The sequence below is a fragment of the Callospermophilus lateralis genome, chromosome 9 (assembly GCF_048772815.1).
Source record: "Callospermophilus lateralis isolate mCalLat2 chromosome 9, mCalLat2.hap1, whole genome shotgun sequence".
Lineage (NCBI taxonomy): Eukaryota > Metazoa > Chordata > Mammalia > Rodentia > Sciuridae > Callospermophilus > Callospermophilus lateralis.
Genome location: NC_135313.1, coordinates 36,903,941 through 36,923,645, shown reverse-complemented (window position 1 = coordinate 36,923,645; position 19,705 = coordinate 36,903,941). Strand labels below are relative to the sequence as shown.

Below are 19,705 nucleotides of genomic sequence, written 5' to 3'. Positions count from 1 at the left end.
TCAAGGGTGAAAAAACCTTTGCTATTGTAGATGATTTCTCAAACTCTCACTAGAGGGTACTGTTGGCTCTAAAACCAGAAGTCGCTGAAAATCTATTGTACATTCATTTCTGGGTTGCATTTATATTTAAAGAAAAGGTAAAGTCAAGCCTTCTCAGTTTTCCCTAGAAGTTGGTAAATGTCAAATCTGAAACCTCCCAAGGGCCCCATGCAAATCTGGCTGGCTGTAGCCTCAGAGGAGCCAGATAAAACAGTGAAGAGATTACTGGAGGAGTTGGGTGTCAGATTCTAATTTCAGCTCCTGCACTAACTAGTAGGCAGGACTCATGCACCTTCTCATCTGCTAAATAAAAGGACTGCCATAGATGGTCCCTAAAGTCTTCAATGCATCTTTAAAATTCTGGATCTAAAAGTCTGAAGAATTTCTTGTGTTCTTGGCCAGAGTAAGGAAGAAGCAAAATCTTAAATTATTCAACTATTAATTGAAATAAGTTTAATATAGCTTTTAATACCAAAAGAGCCTTTAAATTAAAAAGCCAAGTCTTCCTAACTGTCAGGGAGTCTTAGAGCCATTGTTTCCATCTGAGATTCTATGGTTAATTTCAGACATCATCCAAAGATCTCTTCTCTTGGTTGCTATCTTGGTGGAAATTAGCAAAATATGTTTACATAGAATTATAGAAAAGAGGTTAAATTCTGTTGAGTGGAATGTTTCAGCATAGGGACTAAATATCTTATTTTGTATTTATCTGACTTCCATTACATCTGTGCTTTGTTAAGAGTCATCTCCAGAGGGATTTAGTTGATTCAGTTTCCTTTTACCCTTGCTTCTTTTTATCCAACTCCCTTTCCTTGTCATATTTATTCACATTGCGGTGTGAACACAAAATCCTTTCATAGAACCTTAATTCTAGCGGGGCTGACTCCTGGTGCACGAATGCATCCCTGCCCAGAATTCTAGGGCCCCAGTAAACCCTAGTTTATTTCTGAATGGACTTCTAAGGATTGGCACGAGAGCTTGCCAAGCTTCACTTCATCACCTCAAACGCTTTGACATTAATACAAAACACCTCCTCTCCTCCAAATTGCTTTGTTTTACAGAGGAGGGTTTCCTTTCCTCGCTTCCACCACCCATAACCCCCGGATTTTGTTTCATCTTAAGACTGGTTTCATACATCTCAACTTCCTAAAATGTACACTGAGCGCCTGAGGGTGAGTACACGCGCGCGCGCAGTCTTGCTGGAGTATAAGAGCCCCGCAGGGCCGGCTCGCAGCTACAGAACACATTCCATTCTTTGCGCTCGGGCACACCCCTCCGCAGTGAGGATTGGTCGGGCCAAACTCCCCTTGGCGAGGAAAGGCTCCTAAGAGGCCCAGACGCCTGCCAATCCCCACGGGCTGTCAAAACAAGTCTCCCTCCCTGTCACAACAGAGCGGAGTGGAGGCCGCCGCCGTTGCTGCACTTCCTGGGGCGGCTGTCCGCAGGCAGGTGGCGGGTGCGCCCGCCCGCAGTCACCCGGCTCCGGCCCCTCTTCGGCTGCTCACGTCCCAGCTCCGGAGGCCGCCTGGCTGGGCGCCCGCTTCCTTTTGTCTGGTGCAGAGAGGGCGTTTGCATCACATTTCGGATACCTTCCTCTCTTTTTCCCTCTTCTCTCTCTTCTCCCTCTCACATCATCTCCCCACCCCCGCTGCCGTTGCCCGCCGGATTGCTGACCTCCTGGACCAAAGCCCGAGGACGTCTCTGCTGGAGTGATGTTCCCTCTCCAGAAAGTTGCGGTCGTCCCTGCTGCTGCTGCCCCCTCCGCCGTCGCAGGACGGTGAAACAAAGTCTAGCAGGGCTGACTCCTGGTGCATGAGTGCACCTCTGCCCAGCAGCTGGACTCTACTGCCCGGCGTGCTATCTCCTCCAGGGGAGTCAGAAACGTGCCCTGCCATGGCCGAGGGCGCGGTCAGCAAGGAGGGTCTGGCGCCGCCCGACGCTGCTGGGGGCGAAGACGACCCCCGAGTGGGCCTTGATACCGCCTCCGGAGACACCGTGGCGGTGGCCGCTGGGGGCCGGATGAGGGACCGTCGCAGCGGGGTTGCATTGCCTGGCCCCGCGGGAGCCCCAGCGGACAGCGAGGCGGGCCTCCTGGAAGCTGCACGAGCGACCCCCAGGCGCAGCAGCATCATCAAGGTAAGCGAAGCCACATCACCCCAGAGTGTGCATGGGAACGATGTGTGTTACGGACTCTGGCAGGGTGTACTACGTCCGATGGCAACGCAGGCGCGGCATTGTTTTCTCCCACCTCCTTCACTGCCAAACCTTCCTTCCTAGTCCGGAGGTTTCCAGACTTAGCTCTTGGCCTTGAGAAGCAGAAGTGACTTTTTTACCCCCTAGACAGCGGAGAAAAAGTTCCGCTCTGAGTCTTTGCATTTTGAGCAATGCTCTCCCTCATTTTCTCTGCAAGATTCCCTTCCACCTTTAGGACTCAGAATAGATGAAGACCCACGGGATGGCTGTGCACAGCTTTCCAGCGAAAAATTAGCTTTTCCAAAGCAGCAGAGGAAAGGCACAGTTTACTCTCAAATGAAAACAGACCAAAACCAACCAAAATAAAGCAAAACAACCCCCCCCCCCAAAAAAAAAAAAATTACAAAAACCTCTCAACACAACGGTGCCGAAATCCCAAGAAGCCTGGACTTTCCCCGCAGGCAGGCAGAGGTTTCAGTGAACGCTGCAGTGCAACTCAAAAGAGTTTTGGGCTGCAAAAGGCACAACCGGAAACAATCAATCCCTAAGCTTCTTCCCCAACCCTTGTGGTTACCACTACATCCAGGAAAACGCTTCCCGACCTATCCACTCCCACAGGATTTCTCTTCATTCTTTTGTCAAGGAATTTGTAACCCCTTTTCCTTTCCTGTTTCTGTATTCCTTCCACTTGGGGCTTGTTTCCTTTGCTTGAGATTTCATCCTCTGGGTGCATGACTTTGGAGTAAGAATATTGGTACAGGCTCTGGCAAAGGGTCTTAGCGTAAATGCATGTTAGTATGTGCATGTGAGATTAAACTGATTTTTGGTAGAGCAGCCAGTATGAATGAATGAATATATATTCATATATATATATTATATATAAATAAATAATATTTCTTTCTCACTCTCTCTTTCTCTCTCTCTCTCTCTCTCTCTCTCTCACACACACACACACACACACACACCCAACACACCAGTGATGGCGGTGAAAGACCAACTGGAACTACTTACTGTTCAACTTACTGAATGACTGCATCTGCTAATGACATTCACGATGCTTCTTCAGGTTTAAGCTGGGAAGCCGCTGCATAATACATGTCTTTTTCCTATGCTACTAGTGCTAGTGCCAGTCTATGCTCCCACAGTATATCCACCTAGCTCCAAGTCTGGTTTGGGTTTTTTCCCAACATGGACACAAGGAAATTTGAAACCAACTAGGAGATTTACATATTAGAAGTAGTGTGTGTGTGTGTGTGTGTGTGTGTGTGAGGGATGGATGGGTGGTAATTGCAAATAATTCATAATATTTTTTGTTATTTTGTGGCTTTTGAATAATGGAAAAAGGAATATACCCTTCTGGGTGTGAATTTAGATAAAAGGGAAATGATCACTTTTTTAAACATACAAGTCAAAAAACATATTGTTTTGAGCTCAAAAAAATCACAGGGAATGGGTACATTTTGGATTCTAAGATATTACATGTGGATCTGTGTGGATGTGAAAATAGGTACCTCAAGATATTTTAAAATACATAAATGCTAAAAAGCAGTGGGATATAATGTAAAAAGTAGAAGTATTGTAGTATACAGAATATGCAAACTTTTTTGGTAGCTCTGCCAGTGAGCAACATCCCTTGTCTTTTTTATTTTTAAATTTAAGACAGAGTCTCACTAAGTTGCTGAGGGTTTTGCTAAATTGCCCAGGCTACCCTTGAACTTGCAATCATAGATGTGTACCACTGTGTCACACAAGAATGATGAGAATATTCAAATTCTTAAAATTTTTTTTTCTTAGTTGTAGTTGGACACGATACCTTTATTTATTTATTTAATTTATTTTTTAGAAGTAGTTGGACACAATACCTTTATTTTATTTATTTATTTTTATGTGGTGTTGAAGATCAAACTGAGCGACTGGCGCGTGCAAGGCCAGCACTCCACTGCTGAGCCACAACCCCAGCCCCTCTGAGAATATTCAAATTCTTGCAACTAAGTTTGCCACTTTTAAATTACACTATGCTGGTTTATATTCTCAGAAGGGGTGTTGCTGAGTAATGGTGCCTCTTGTTTTGAAGTTTCTTTTTGTGTCAAAAAAGGAAGGAGACAGCCGAGTATCAGCTCAATCTTTTTCCTATTTAATAGTAAATTAAATAAAAATTTGGTAAATGGTCTTTAAAATTAAAGATACTGAAAAATGAAGTGAATTATTTAAAATTTGATTTAACTGAAAAAGTAATATGTATATGTGATTTTTAAAAATCAAATGTTGCAAAGGAGTGTGAAGGGAAGACTTTCAGCTGTTCCACACTCCCACTTCCATAGTCCACTCTCATAGCTGTTAACACTTTCTTAAGTAGCCTTCCAAAATATTCCATACACATATAAGCATATGTATCTATGTATATCTAAGATAAACTGTATAAGCTCCTGGTTTATTCAATAAAACTTGACTAGTTTTATAGGCCTAAGGGCTTTGAATCTGCTTCAGACATTTTCAGTGCCTAGAGGATTGTCTAAGGTCATTGTGATGAGCAAATTAATATTTAAGGATGATCTGGTGGGTCTTTGGTGGGCAACAGTCATTTGGATCTTTTCCCTAGAGGTATTCATTCCATACCAGAGGGGATAGGGGTAGGTGTGCTCTGTTCCTGTCTCTTTGAGATCAAGAACATTTTTGTTGACATCCTGAATCTGCTGTCCCACAGTTTGTTCACTTTAGCATCGTAAAATGAGAATTTCTAAAAATGTATAGACCACATAAAAAATATATCGTACATATTCCATATTGAGAGAAAATATACTATTCACAGTTTACCAAGAGTTCTTTTTATTTGGTATTGAAACATACACAAAAATAAAGGCCTTAGAATATTTTATATGAAAAATTATTAAATATGGACAAATAGCTGTGATACAATAATAATTGATATGCATAATTATACCTATGAGCAATGGAAAAGTTATAAATCATCAAATATCAAATATTTCAGCTTAATTTAGGGCATTGTTTCTATTTTAATGGTATTCTCTCAACTTGAATATTAGATACATCAGAATAGTGCATTCCTCTATCGTACCAAAAAGCAGACTGTCTTGTATATTAATAAAAGAAATGTTTGTAGTAAATTTGCCCTTCCTAATTTGAAAACATGTGTGAAGTTGAGAAAACAATTTCCTTCTGAATTGATGAAAACAATGACAACATTTATCTGCACATATCTTTGGGAAGTCTTTCTACTATCATTGTGTTTCTTCCTCTATGTTCCTAGTCCAAGGTTTTAAAAATTTTAATATAAGAATTAAACTAGCTTCTCTTTAATCCATCTATTTTTTTCTGTGATTATTTCAACTGCAATGATTTTGATAAATGCAGCATGCTTTTTTTTGGTAAGTGCATTGAAATATGCCACAATAATTCAATTGAATCCATTTAAATTTCTTCTTGACATATGGTTTATAATAACAAGCTAGGAGCATACTTATAGGAAATATCGAACAGGTATTATTTTGCATTTGAATATATTTCTAATTAAGAAATCAGACAATTTTAGGTATCTAGTACTTGATATCACCCTTAAAATATTTAACATTTTAGGTTTTAGTTAATACCTCTGTAACTCTGTAATGTTCTGGAAATAGGAAAGTAGTGAATCTTATTTCTTATACCAGATGGTTGGTACCAAGATACATACATGTTTATGAAGTAGCAGTTGGTTTTCCTTTCAGTATCTGTAACATATTGATGAGTTCTGCATTCCTCTATTTCCTTTTGATTCTATTTAAGTATGAATTATCTAGTCAGAGAAGAGTAGAAATTGTCATTTGGATCTCAAGGACATGGGTGTATGAGATGAAAAAAGTTTTGAGAATGAGGTGTTGTAAAGCATCTAAAGTAATGATCAGCTTTGGTGTAGTTCACGCCTCATTACTGCCTTATTATGATCAGGCTTCCTATATCTGGGTTTTTGAACTGCAGCCTCGAAGATAGGCCTTGGGTACCAGTTGACTCATAACAAAGTTATGATTCTCCTTAAGGGGCAAGGGGAATAGAATTCACTCACATTAAGTACTGCCTACTATTAGTCAGGTGCTAAACTAGGAGCTTTCATATGTTTCATTCTTAATCCCCACAAGAAGTCCTTTAATGTAGAGGAGGCACAGAGAGCTACTGATAAAATGTGGAGTCAGGATTCAAAGAGCCATGTTAATTCCAGAGCTTGTGCTCCTATGCTGGTTCCACATGCAGGAAATTCACAATCTATCAACACTTTTAAGTTAGAAGCAACCTGAATACACAAGAGCATGGCCAAAGAATCTGAATCTTGGGTCCCAAAGCTTGTGGGGTAAATTATCCTTTCTCCACCTCCTCTCCCCAGTTCAGAACATCTGGAGCTTATTGACTCAGGAAAGGGATTGCAACCTTTCCTGTTTTGGGCCATTTTGTTAGGCCTGTGCTGTTTTTGAATTTGGCAGGTGGGACTCTCTCCTGTCATTATACAGATACACATATTGGTTTCAATATATGAATCTCATACCTATTGTTTTACACCAGATCCACTTCCCTCAAGTCCCTGCAGACAATAGGATTTGGAAAGGGTTGTCTTCTCTTTTTGAATGATACACAGAAGGAACAAATACCTGGGACATTGAATATGTATTGTTTTAGGGGAGTTAGAAAATAAGGGATTTTTAGTTGTTGCTCTAAAAGCAGTTTTTTTTTTTTTAGGGGGGTTACTGGAATTGAACTCAGGCACTTGACCACTGAGCCACATCATGTTTCACCTCAGAAGTGTTTGCTTGTCTTTGTAGTGACTTTCTTATATGACTTCTTTTTATTTTCTTTATTATTATTATTATTTTTGTTGGTACTAGGGGTTGAACCAGGGATGCTTTACCAGTGAGTTACATCCCCAGTCCTTTTTATTTTTTATTTTCAGACAGGCTCTGCTAAGTTGCTGAGGGTCTGACTAAGGTTGCTGAGTCTGGCCTTGAATTTGTGATTCTTCTGCCTCAGCTTCTGGAGTCATGAGATTATGGGTGTATACCACTGTGCCTGGCCTTATGTGACTACTTATAGCACTTCTCAAGAGACTTAGAAGATAAAGAGCTTTGTAATACTTGATGAAAGGTTTTAGAATTGCTGGTTCATCAGTGTTTGTTAATACTATTAGAATTTATACCATTTGTTTTCCTTTTTGGAAAAAAAGTATAAGTCAATTACATAGCCCTTGAGGGGGTTAAACACACATGTGACTACTACTGAATAGTTATCTCCACCTTTCCCTTTTCACAATGGGAAAACAGGCAATTAAACTTTGTACAATAAAATGTCAATTGAACATTTGTTGCTAAATAATACTTCAGGCACAGCAGAGCATTATGAAAAGACATCAGGAGACAGCCGACTCTTCCTTGGTGCTACTGAACAAGCAATCCATTACTTGCTTCGGGCAATGCCAGGGCAACTGAGTGGGCAGTGACCTAGGAGTAGCCCACAGAAAAAGTTGAACCATCCTTCCTGCTCCCTTAGTCACTTCTATTCAACTTTAATCACAGTGAATGGAAAAATAATCCCACGTTCAGGAGTAGTGTTCATAGAGACACATAACATTGTACATTAAAAAAGTATCCAACTTTAAATGACTAGACAGAAGTAAGAGACAGGAATAAAGTGACTTTTTGAGTTTGCTTTTAGGATCTCAGCACCAGTAAATGAGTCACTGGTTATAAGATGGGGAGAGAGGTAATAAGTCAACAAACCTTATATAGTGAAATCTGTGAGTTCTGCAAAGTTACATATTTTTTTATAATATAAAATAGGTTTATCTGTAGTTTTGTCAAATTTTACTTAATTCTGTATCCTAGTTCATTTCTGTATGCGAGTTCTCACAATAGGATACAACAGAGTTTATTATAATTAATGATTATTTTAGACTGATAATAACAATTAGGACCAAGAGCCAATTTTCTATAACTACAACATTCTGTCTTGTTTGAAGTATTGGCCAATGTATTGTATTGCAGCTAACATTGATAGCAACAAAATCATAGTATGATGAAGCATTGGAATAGTGTCTTCAATTTAAAATTGGATTTGATTAGTAGTTTTATTTGTAACATCTTATGTGGGTGTGTTTAAAAGAGATATTATCTAGTTTATTTTTAACAATACCATTTTAACTCACCTCATTTGTAATCAGTCTAGCATTACTTTGAGAAAAGTAGGATTACATGGTGAGTAGAAAAGAACCATTATTATATTATTATTATCACTCCAGGAAGAACAATTTTGAAAACAATACAATCCATCCAAAACAAAAACAACATAAAAGCTGAACTATTTCAGTAAATGTGTTTAGTTTCCCAATATTTCTCAGCTTGTATTTGTAAATTTATGAAAGCACATAACTATTATTAGCAAGGATATCATGTTTATCTTTAATCATACAACTTTGTATTCAGAATCTCAAAATAACCTTGAAAGATAATATCTGCTTTACTCATTCTTTCATGCTGACCTTTTTCAAGAGTTTTTTAAAAGATGCTAAATCTGGAAGAAGCCCAGATGAAGTCCAGGCAGTATGCACAAGTTGGCAAGCTTGTATTATTTGTATGGCACAATATCCTAGTTAGAAGTGGTGAGATTGTGATGCTACTGAGGGTTTGGGGAATTAGAGGTTTTCAAATTCAGAACACTTTTCCTATGCGACATACATGTTTAAGAAGGCAAATGAGACAAAAGGACACTTTACAGTTAGCTGGAACCAACATTACAATGTAGAACTCTGGGAACCTGGACCTGACCATGTTGTAGGCACTTTTCTCTGAGGTCTAAGTGACTTCAAACCAAAGCATGACAAATATCCTGTGTGCCTAAAGCCCATACCCTCTTTCCCATATATGACAGCTGGTAATGAGGGTGATCAGAGGCATACAGCCAAAGGCAGAGAATAAGGAGTCAGAGATGTGGTCAGCAGGGAGCCTCCTTTGTCTCAGGCTGAGGAAAAGGGCATCTGTTTTAAAGAGTGACCTTTCCTATTCCTTTCAGTTCCCCCTCGATTTTTGGGTTGAGGAGGATTGAAAGGAGACTACCATGTGCACCCAGACCTCTTTCTCCTTTGAAAGCTTCAACTCATAAAACAGTCCAGTCAACCACCTTGAACTTGGGATTTCTTAATCATTGATCATGATTAATTTTTGGATTGGGGTTATGGGTGTGGGTTTGGGTCAAGGAATGGAGCTTTGTGTTCCACCTAGAGACTGATATCCAAGATGCACAGTCATGTTTAGCATTTGGTGGAGTCCAGTTTTGAAATATTTTGGAATTATTGATTTCATACCACAATTAAATATTATATATTTAGAAATGCTATTAATAATTAAATGATTTTATTTTTGTTTAATATAGTAGATAAGATGCATAGTGACTTCTTGAAGAAGACTTCCTACTGAGAAATTTTCTTTATAATAATAACAAATGTTGGGGAAGGGAGGGGGCATGGGGTTATTAATGATGGTGGAATGTGATGATCATTATTATCCAAAGTATAGGTATGAAGATATGAATTGGTGTGAATATACTTTGTATATAACCAGAGATATGAAAAATTGTGCTCTATATGTATAATAAGAATTGTAATGCATTCCGCTGTCATATATAAAAAAGAAAAAAGAAAAAAATAATAGCAAATGTTTATATAATTTGTACCCTGGGTTTGCATTGTTCAGAGCACTTCATGTGTATTAAATTATTTGATCCTCACAATAACCATATGAGATAAGTATTATTATTATTATCTTAATTTTTATGGGTGAGGAGATGTTAAGTGACTTCCCTAGGTCACATATAGCTAGTAAATGTAGATCCAGGAAATGGACACAAATTTATTTCCTCCAGAGGTTGCATTTAATCTTTATGCTATGTATCCTCTTAAATAATATCAATTTAAACCTTAGCAGGTTTAAATGAATGAAATAGCAGATTTTTAATTGTTATCTTATATAATAAATTCAGCTGAAAAACAAAAAAAGATACAATTCAGAGAACAGTTTTGGGAAATTCTTTCAAGGACTATATGAATCCATTTTTCCTTCAATTTCATAGTCTTCCACACAAAATATTCATGACTTTACATTAACATTGTATTCAATTTTAGTTGGGAAGACTGGGACTCCTGCTAGTATACTCCTTGACCAATTTTAGCATGAAGCAAGTTGGATTTTGTGATCCAACTTTAGTATAAATTATACAGGCTAAAGGCTGGTGTTGTGGCTCAGTGGTAGTGTGCTTCCCTAGCGAGGAGCTGGGTTCAATCCTCAGCACCACATAAAAATAAATAAGTAAAATAAAGGTATTGTGTCCAACTACCACTAATAAAATACTAAAAAAATAAATAAATTATACAGGGTAAAGACAGACTATTAGTTATTACAACCTGATATGATTTGTTTTATAGTTTGATAGTTTTGTCTTCTAGCATCAATAAATCAATAAGGAGTATTTGAATTTCCAGTCCACAGAATTTACAGTTTTGTTGTTAAGTGGCAGTGGATTTGATACTATATGTTTGAGTTTTGCTCTCAATTAGCTTTGGGCAGAAATAGTGCCTTACATAAGGAACTTACTAAATATTTGTCAAAAGTCTGTCTGATCACTTAATTCCTTTTCTTTGGTAGACATTCAAAAATCAATTCAAACACATGTTTATGTGATGAAATTCATGTCCTTTTAGCTGCTTTATTGTATTAAAGATAATGAATTCACTGTGCTATGCAGGGACAGAACCATGGCCAAATGGTACCCAGAAGTTTGACTGCATTATTTGGAGACTGGCCATTTGTTAAAGGTACAGTTTTCTGGTTGAGTCATTTGTATGTCAGCTTTAATTATCTAGTTGTAGTTATATTAAATTATTGAAAGGATATATCTCTCCCTTCCCCCCTTCTATTGCAGCATTTGTACTATAAAGTATTTGAATACAATCTCTTAAAGTGTTTTTTGGGGGGGGGGCAGATAGATTTCTCCCAAATATATGAAACTTCAAAAAATATTTTTCTAATACTTTCTCATGTGTGTTTAGTTACTATATGATCAAGCTAGTGTGTAAAATTAATTAATTAATTAATTAATTGTAACTAGTTATATATGACAGCAGAATGCATTTTGATTAATTGTACACAATTGCAGCAAAATGTTTCATTTTTCTGGGTGTACACAATGTAACATTGTATCATATGTACAGTCATATATGTACCTAGGGTAATGATGTCCATCTCATTCCACCATCTTTCCTGCCCCCTCAAGCTCGTTTTGTGATAAATGCAGTGATGTTTGCTAGACATTGGAAATAAGAAGCCACAACAACAGTTAGCCTTTGCTTTCTGACTTTCCATCCTACATCTGGGATGGTAGTTTTTATCAAAAGAAATGTTCATTAGGAAAACAACTGCATGGGCTGTGAGAAGTCACACTTAGAAATGTTAATAGCTAAGTTTGACTGGAAGCTGGAAGGGAAGAAGAAGGATCAAGGTGTGCTAAAGACGGATGGAATCAAAGGGCACCGTATTTGTAAGTGGGCTGAGTACATGACTCAACAATGTCTCTTTACCGTTCTCTTGTCCATTCTGCTGAAGCTATACATTTTGGAATTAATTGTTTTGGATTTTGATGGATTTTGTTTTTTCTGGAGAGCCTATTAACTAATAAACACTTCACGTCTTAACATGCTTAACAGTAATTTCTGGACACAAAGTTCTTTGAATCTGGCCACTCCTAGGAAAGATTGAGGGAGAATTGGTCTGGGTAGGAATTGGTAGGAATGCTTGCTATTTTTCTAACTCAAGGAAATTCTTCATGGCTACACCCTCAGCATGACAGGTTCATCAACACAGAGAAATGCTTTCTGAAAAATAAGTCATCTTAGAAGTTGGTGTAATGGGATGAAGATAGTTATAATGCTAGAATTAACCTCCAAAATTTAAGACAAAAGGCTGTGACTATTCAGGGGACCATGAACTCTTATGTCCAGCCCTTTTTCTTCCTGACCCCATCTGAGAGGCAGCCTTCACTATTTTTCTAGTTCACATCTTTTCCCCCAGGCTAAGTAAAAAGAGAACTGGAAGAGATAAGGTAGCCTTGGTGGTGAGGTGTGGTTCCTGAAAAGAGCCTATTTCTTCTATTTAATTCCTTGAGGGGGAAAAACTATCATGATCCTTTCTGTTGTTTAGAGTGAAATAACCCAAGATATGATTCTTGAGTGTAAGAGTAGGAAGGTAATGGTGGTGGGCATCTGACTGTCCCCTTCTTCTCCATTTTCTACCTTTACCTTTAAGCTGAGAGGAATGCTCATTTCTTCTGTTACTGGACTGTGAAAGCCCCTGATACTGTTCTGTATATGGGGAAAAAGGACACTGTAGAAGATGGCTGGGCCTCTTGCTGTTGCCCTATCCTGAAAGGCCTCACAAATGAAAGAACTCTAGTAGCAAAAGACTAGGGCAGGGGCTGGTGAAGAGTTGAAAAAGTCATTGTCCACAGTACATTTCTAGCACCAGGATGATGAATGTGCAGAGAAGAAAGGTTCTTTGGGGGAACAGGCAACCCTAGAGAGAGTCAGCTTTTAGATGTTTGCCTTACACAGAAAGCCAATAGTCTGTTCAGGGTTAACTTGAGGAGCAGAGAAAGTCAATCCAGTGTGGCCTACAACATCCCTATGGGGTCCATCCTCTAGGGAGACTCTCCTATTTCTCCTCCATCCCAACCCCAGAAGGAAAGGGCTGGGGGAAGAAAAAATGAGAAGTGGGTACCCCACCCCTAACACCACCCACTACAATCACCATTCTAGTTTCCTCTGGAGGCCATGAGGTAGAGAAGAGAACCTGGAACCAAACATGAGATTCAAGTTTTAGAGTGGACAGGACTAAGGGTGTTTTTTTTTTTTTGTTTTTGCTTTTGTTTTTGTTTTTTGGTACCAGGGATTGAATCCAGGGGGACCTCAACCATTGAGCCACATACCCAGCCCTTTTGTAAAAATTTAAGATAGGGTCTCCCTAAGTTGCTTAGGGACTTGCTAAGTTGCTGGGACTGGCTTTGAACATGTGATCCTCCTGCCTCAGCCTCCTAAACTGCAGGACTTAAGTTTTTAAGAACTTGAAAGAATCCTTCTAATGACTGAAACATGGAATCTGAGTGAACTGTTGGTTATAACTGTAGTATACGAGGGCAAAGAGAACCTAAGATGTGAACTTGGGTAAAAAATAATACTTACATGTTTATTCCCCAATATCTTGAGACTGTTTAATTATCCAGTTAAATTATTATAGAATTGGAGAGCTGGATGGTAGCTTAGAGATCATTTTTTATTTTTACCCCCTCATTGTACTAAGCATGGCTGTCTACCATCTCTCTCACTCTTCAAAAGAGTTATTAAATTAGATTATTTGTGATAATTAAATAAATTAGATTTTTTTATGGATAATTACCATAAATAGATTGTGGAGGTTTGTATTAGGCATTCCATGTTACAGAATGATAATAGACACTGATCTTGACAATGTCAATTCTTCAAAATTGCCTGGCAGTATGTAGCTATCATTATCCTTTATAGCTTACAGATGAAGTCAAAGCTGGGAGAGGTAACTTGCTCCAAGACTATGGAGAACACAGATATTTACTCTTTTTTTTTCTATCCTGCAAAACCCTTCAACCCTGATACCTCAAATTCCCCCAAATCAGACAATGATTTCAAATTTATTTATCTGACTGGAATAGAACTGGGCAGAAAACAAAGTTAAAGTGGTTTAAACTTGCATTTTTCTGCTATAAAAGCATTATTGAGCTAGGTGCCTATAGGTTATTTAAATTGGAAGTTACAGGGATGTAGGAAATAACAATGGGTTTGAAGGAATTGTTTTGATACAACTCCTAGATTAGGGATTTGGGCTTTTTATTCTTGAAAGTTTACATGTCAGAAAACCCACGTATTAATTTCTTGTTGCTGCTATAACAAATTGCTGCAAACTTAGTAGCTTAAAGCAACACATGTTTATTTTATGGTTCTAAAGTTATTATTGTGGCAATGTAAGATATTAAAACAAAAATAAAACCCATAGTTTCCTTAGTTCTGCTTATAGCAAAATGTAATTCCCATGTAAGCTCACATCATAGAGAATCATTTGCTATTTGGTTTCATGAAATAAGACCAACTTGTGGAATGTTTTCCATTGTATAAAGATTATTAAAAGTCAAAAGCAAAAAACAGCATTCTCCACTGACATTAGAGAATGTCAACTGAGAATGTAATGGGCTTAGTGGCATTAAATAAGATAAAAAGCTGAAATCATAATTTAAAAATCCTTGGATGCAGATATTATGTATTTATTTATATGAAAGGAAAACTCTACACAGGATATTTTTACTAGTCTAAAATTCTTCACGAAAAATCCAGAGAAAACCAAAATGTGATTTAAGTTCTTTGTTATGACTAGTATCTTATCTTTTTTAAAAATCTGCTTTTTAATAATATGGTATAAAAACATTGCTTTGAATTTTTATAGACATAAAAGCTTAACTGTGTTTGATTATGTCTTAAATCTTTCTGTGTCTTACTAATAGCTTAAATTTTGATATTTAGTTTTTACAATTGAAAATGGCTTTCACATTTACAGATCAAATCGATGATTTAAGTAGGTTATTTGTCTTATTTCTACAAGGACCTTGGAGTTGTGACCCATGAGGAACTGACTTTGTTTCTTGAGATACTTCTTTTCTTCTGTTACTTGGGTCTTTTCCAAGCTTTCAGGAAGTGTACTGTTGGTGGTGGTACCCAAACCTCCAAAGTATTGTTTGCTATAGATGGTTGGCTTGATCTATATCTGAATTTAAAATTTCACTATAAAATATTTGTTAAAGGTGGAATTTAAGGAAGTTATTTTGTTTCTTTGATAGGACTGTCTGACTACCACCACATCTCCCTTCTACCTCTAGAAAGGGGGACAAAGAAAGTAGAGAACAAGTAGCCTTCTTTTAAGGAAGTGATCTATAAGTTGCAAATACCGCCTTTGTCAGATTCCAATGGCCCATTAGTTATATGGCCATAGCCAGCTGCAGAGGCTGGGAAAAGTGGCATCTGCATAGGTGGTCATATGTATTCTACTAAAAATATATATCAGCTAAAGAGTAAGATATTCTTATTAGTAAAATGAAGAAGAGAAATTTTTATTGAGGTTAAAAGAATAACTATGGGATACAGTCTTAACCTACATAATGAGTCAAAGTATTTTGTCATATGAGGGAGTTGAACATTACTCTTTTGTTTTTGGGTTCACAATGTTTGATCTGGTTAGCATAATTGACCAGAACATGGCTCACATGCTATTAGATCTTGTTTCAAAATTATATTGTGTAATTATGGACAGTACTTTTTATCCTGACTTGCAAATGTATGCAATTGGTGAATCACAGAGAAACCCCAGAACAAGAACACTATAGGATGTTACTACCGTGTGTCACACATTGTGTGGAAGAATCTCTTCCACACACAATTCTCTTAGGAGAGCCTTTGGAGGTTGCTTCACAATTAACCACACTAGGGGAGGAACCCCTCTAGCTGCGTGGAATTGGCTTTCAGTCAGCTGGGAGTTCTCTCACAAGGGACACAATTTTGTTTTCAGGTTACATTTGTTGTCTGAAAAAACTCTCATGTTGAGCCACAGACACATTTCTTAGTTGATCCTAGTTCTAAAGAGTAAGTTCAGTTCTCACATGACAATGTTTGACATATTTGAAGGGGGTTACATGGGTGTTTCCTTCCACACTCCCATAATATAATCCCTGACATTTGTTGAGTGTTTGCCATGTTCCAGACACTGTTCTAAGCACTTTATATGTATTTACTCATCTAATTTGCACTAGTTTTATGAAGCAAAGACTCTCCAACCCATTTTATTGATGAGGAAATTTGGGCACAGACAGTTAAGTAACTCCCAGGTTACCCAGTAAGTTAGTGGCATGTTGACTTTTCAGTGTCTCATTTAATATTTTGTCCCTAGACCACAATGGTTGCTATGCTAGATGCACTGTGGTCCACTGAAGTAGACTGTCCTAACATCCCTTTTTCTAGTTCCTATATTTCTATGAAAGTAACTATCAGGAAAATATTTCCTTCTGGAAAAAGTACATCTTGATAGAAGTTTAGTAAAGTAGTATTTGTATAGAAGAGACTATGCTTCTAAATTTGATAGGATCTGATGGGCTTCTTTGATCTGGCTGTTGGGTTAATTTTGATATGATGCAAAAGGCCATGGTACTTTTCTTCAATAGGGAAGTAATTGTCCAGAGAATAGTTAAGAAAGATTTTCTTAACTATGGGAAACAATCTGAGGTAAATTAGGGATTAGATGAATGTCTAGAAGTTTCTAGAATTATTAGGGGCTAAATCCAAAAGGTGGAATAGAACTGCTGTCAAAGGTATTTGAATTGGATAACCAGAAGTGGAATCCTGATTGTCTCTAGCTGGGTAGGCTATTTAATCTCTTTGACCCTCAGCTTTCATCATTGTAGCTGGCCTTACCTCATAGGGTGCTTGGGAGGATTAAATAAGAGAATTTATGTAGAGTACTTTGCTAAGTAGTTGGCACTTGGTAAATAATCAATAAATGTTAATTATTATTATTTGGAAATACAAAAAAATAAAATCTGGAAAATCTGAGACTTCTTCTGAAGGAAGAATTATCAGTACTTTTCAGAAATAAGAAGCAATCTAGAACTGAAAATAGTTCTAAAGATTTTGATCACGGAGAGTTTTGACTAGAATAGTATCTTTGAGACATGGAACAAAACTGGACTTTTAATTGTGAGATATAATCTGACTGGGTTGTGATGGCCCCTTGCTGATCTGATAGGGGAACTTCACTGTCTGCTCATGGTCTTTGAAGTTGTAGGTATTGATCACCAATGGTTTTCCTGTGATTGCAGCATTACAAAGAAAATTACCAGAAAACTTGATTTGAGTTGATATATCCAGTAGTTATTAAAAAAGAAAGCTTTCCATTCCTTCCAAAAAAACTCTGTATATCAACCAGCAATATTTGTAATTGTTAGTCTCTGTTCCTTCTTGACAATTATACAATTTTTACTAGTGATTCAACTTTATTTAAAGGTGGTTTCAACTTCCTCAAATGTAGAGTAAAAGAAGTACATATGAATTTATTCTCGTTTTACTTATTTTGACAAATGATTTTATGTACTTATACATTTGGTATTTTTCTGTGCTCAACTCTGATCATCCTCTTGTCTCAAGTTTCATCTTAATGAATAGTATATAATGAAATTTTAGAAAAGTGCCTCAAATTCCCACCTGGCATTAACATTTAAAATTAGTAAAAGCATCTAGTAGAATAGCCTCCTCATTTACTTAGCTGAATCAATTTTACCTTTTCAACTGCATCTTTAAATTTTGCTTTTTACTGAACAAAAGACCTTTTCCAGCTATTGACTTTAGACTTCTTTTTCTGAAATGAATTGCACTCATTTTGATAAAGTTTGTGGTTGCAAATGAAAACTTAAGTATTAAAAAAATCATGTCTGACTCAGACTCAGGTTTTCAACTTGTTTAAGATTCTATTTTCCTTGTTAGATTGTAAAGTCCATAACAGCCAGAACTCTTGAAAATGTTTGGTTTTGTGGTCCTTTCAAGGACAGAGTACAATTCTGTAAAGGCCTGGAGCCTTAAATAAATAATGACCAATTTTAAGAAGCAAACCATAAAATTGGCAGATATTACTAACTTAATTATGAATAATAATATAATTAAGGGGGAATGCTGTCTACTTTTTTCTGCAGATGTTTCAAGCAAGGCTGCTGAGAATCTGAGGTGCTTTGTTTTCTTAAGTACTTCTACCTGCTCCCCTTCCCTCCAAAGTGAACCATGTTAAATCGTTTTCTTTCACTTTCCTGAAAGGATCCTTGCTCTAAGTTAATGCAGTATGCTATTGGCAGGTTCACTTTACTTAATAGAAACTTAAATCTTTGGGAGATATGTTGGACAGGTACAAGGACACAGACTTGAAAATTTGATCTGGGGTCCTGAAATTTCATCTTTGCTATGTACTAACTGTGCTTTAAAAACTTTCATTGGTAAAGTGGGAATTTAATGCCTGCTGTGCAAGCTTGCTATAATGCTTGGAGGTAAAGAATGTAATACATCTGAAGAGAAGAATGTTATATATATTTTAGGCTGTATTTGAAAAAAAGAGGATTTATAATCCACTTACCTCTCAGCTTCTCAAATAAAATGCTGCCCATTGGCTAGTAATGGAAAACATAAAATTCTATAAAAATACTTTATGCCTGGGTTTATATACTTACCCAGTAGCGGTGACCAATATTTTCTCCTGGATATCTTCTCATTCAGGCTTACAGTAGTGTACTAGTGTTATGAGAACCAGTTTTATTGGCTACCACTATCTATTTTTTTTTAAAATGTATTGGTGCATATTAATTACACAGAAGAGTGGGTTTCACTATGGCATATTTGTACATGGACATATATAAGTTGATCAGTTTAATTCCCCAGTTACCACCTCCCTCTTTCCTTTTTTTCCTCCCTCTCCCTGGTATCTTTCCTCTATTTGCTTACCTTTCTCCTTTCATGAAATCCCCATTTTTTTTCTCTCTTGCTTTTATATAGGAGTGAAAATTTATGACACTTATCTTTCTGAGTCTGGCTTATTTTGCTTAACATGATGCTCTCCAGTTCCATCCATTTTCCTGCAAATGGCATAAATTCATTTTTTTATGGCTGGATAAAACTCTGTTGTGGATATAAGACCATATTTTTTTATTCATTTATCTGTTGACAGATACATAGGCTGGTTCCATAACTTAGGCATTGTGAATTGTGCTGCTAATAAATATGGGAATGTATGTATTTCTAGAGTATATTGTCATTAACTCTAGACAGGTGCTGAGAAATGGTATATGATATTCTGTTTTTAGTTTTTTGAAGAACATCCATACTGATTTCTATAGTGGCTGTACTGATTTACATTTCAACCAAAAGTGTATAAGAGTTCATTTTTCCTGCGTGCTGGCCACCATATTGTTATTTGTGTTCTTGATGATTGGTATTCTGAATGGAGTGAGATAGAATCTCAGTGTTTTTTTTTTTTTAAAGAAATTCTTTTTTTAGTTGTAGATGTACACAATACCTTTATTTTGTTTATTTATTTATTTATTTTTATGCGGTACTGAGGATTGAACCCAGGGCCTCACGCATGTTAGGCAAGCACTCTACCGCTGAGCCACAATCCCAGTCCCTCAGTGTTGTTTTTTTTTTTTTTCCTCAGTGTTGTTTTGATTTTCATTTCTAAGGGGCTATATCTAACATTATTTGTCTATGTGTTTACCATATAGACATTCCTGCATGTAAAGGGTGAAGAGAACAAAGTAAACATCTGTTAAAAGTCTAATTTTAGTT

The 19,705-nt window shown here is 37.2% G+C and overlaps 1 protein-coding gene across 1 annotated transcript in view; it reads left to right on the top strand.

The window, feature by feature from the left end:
* The first annotated feature begins 1,452 nt into the window (after positions 1-1,452).
* Plcl1 (phospholipase C like 1 (inactive)) overlaps positions 1,453-19,705 on the top strand; it is a 335,645-nt gene continuing 317,392 nt past the window's right edge. Inside the window, exon 1 of the mRNA XM_076865800.2 lies at positions 1,453-2,175. Coding sequence (XP_076721915.2) covers positions 1,852-2,175 — 324 coding nt within the window. The 5' untranslated portion in view covers positions 1,453-1,851. The remainder of the gene's footprint in view (positions 2,176-19,705) is intronic.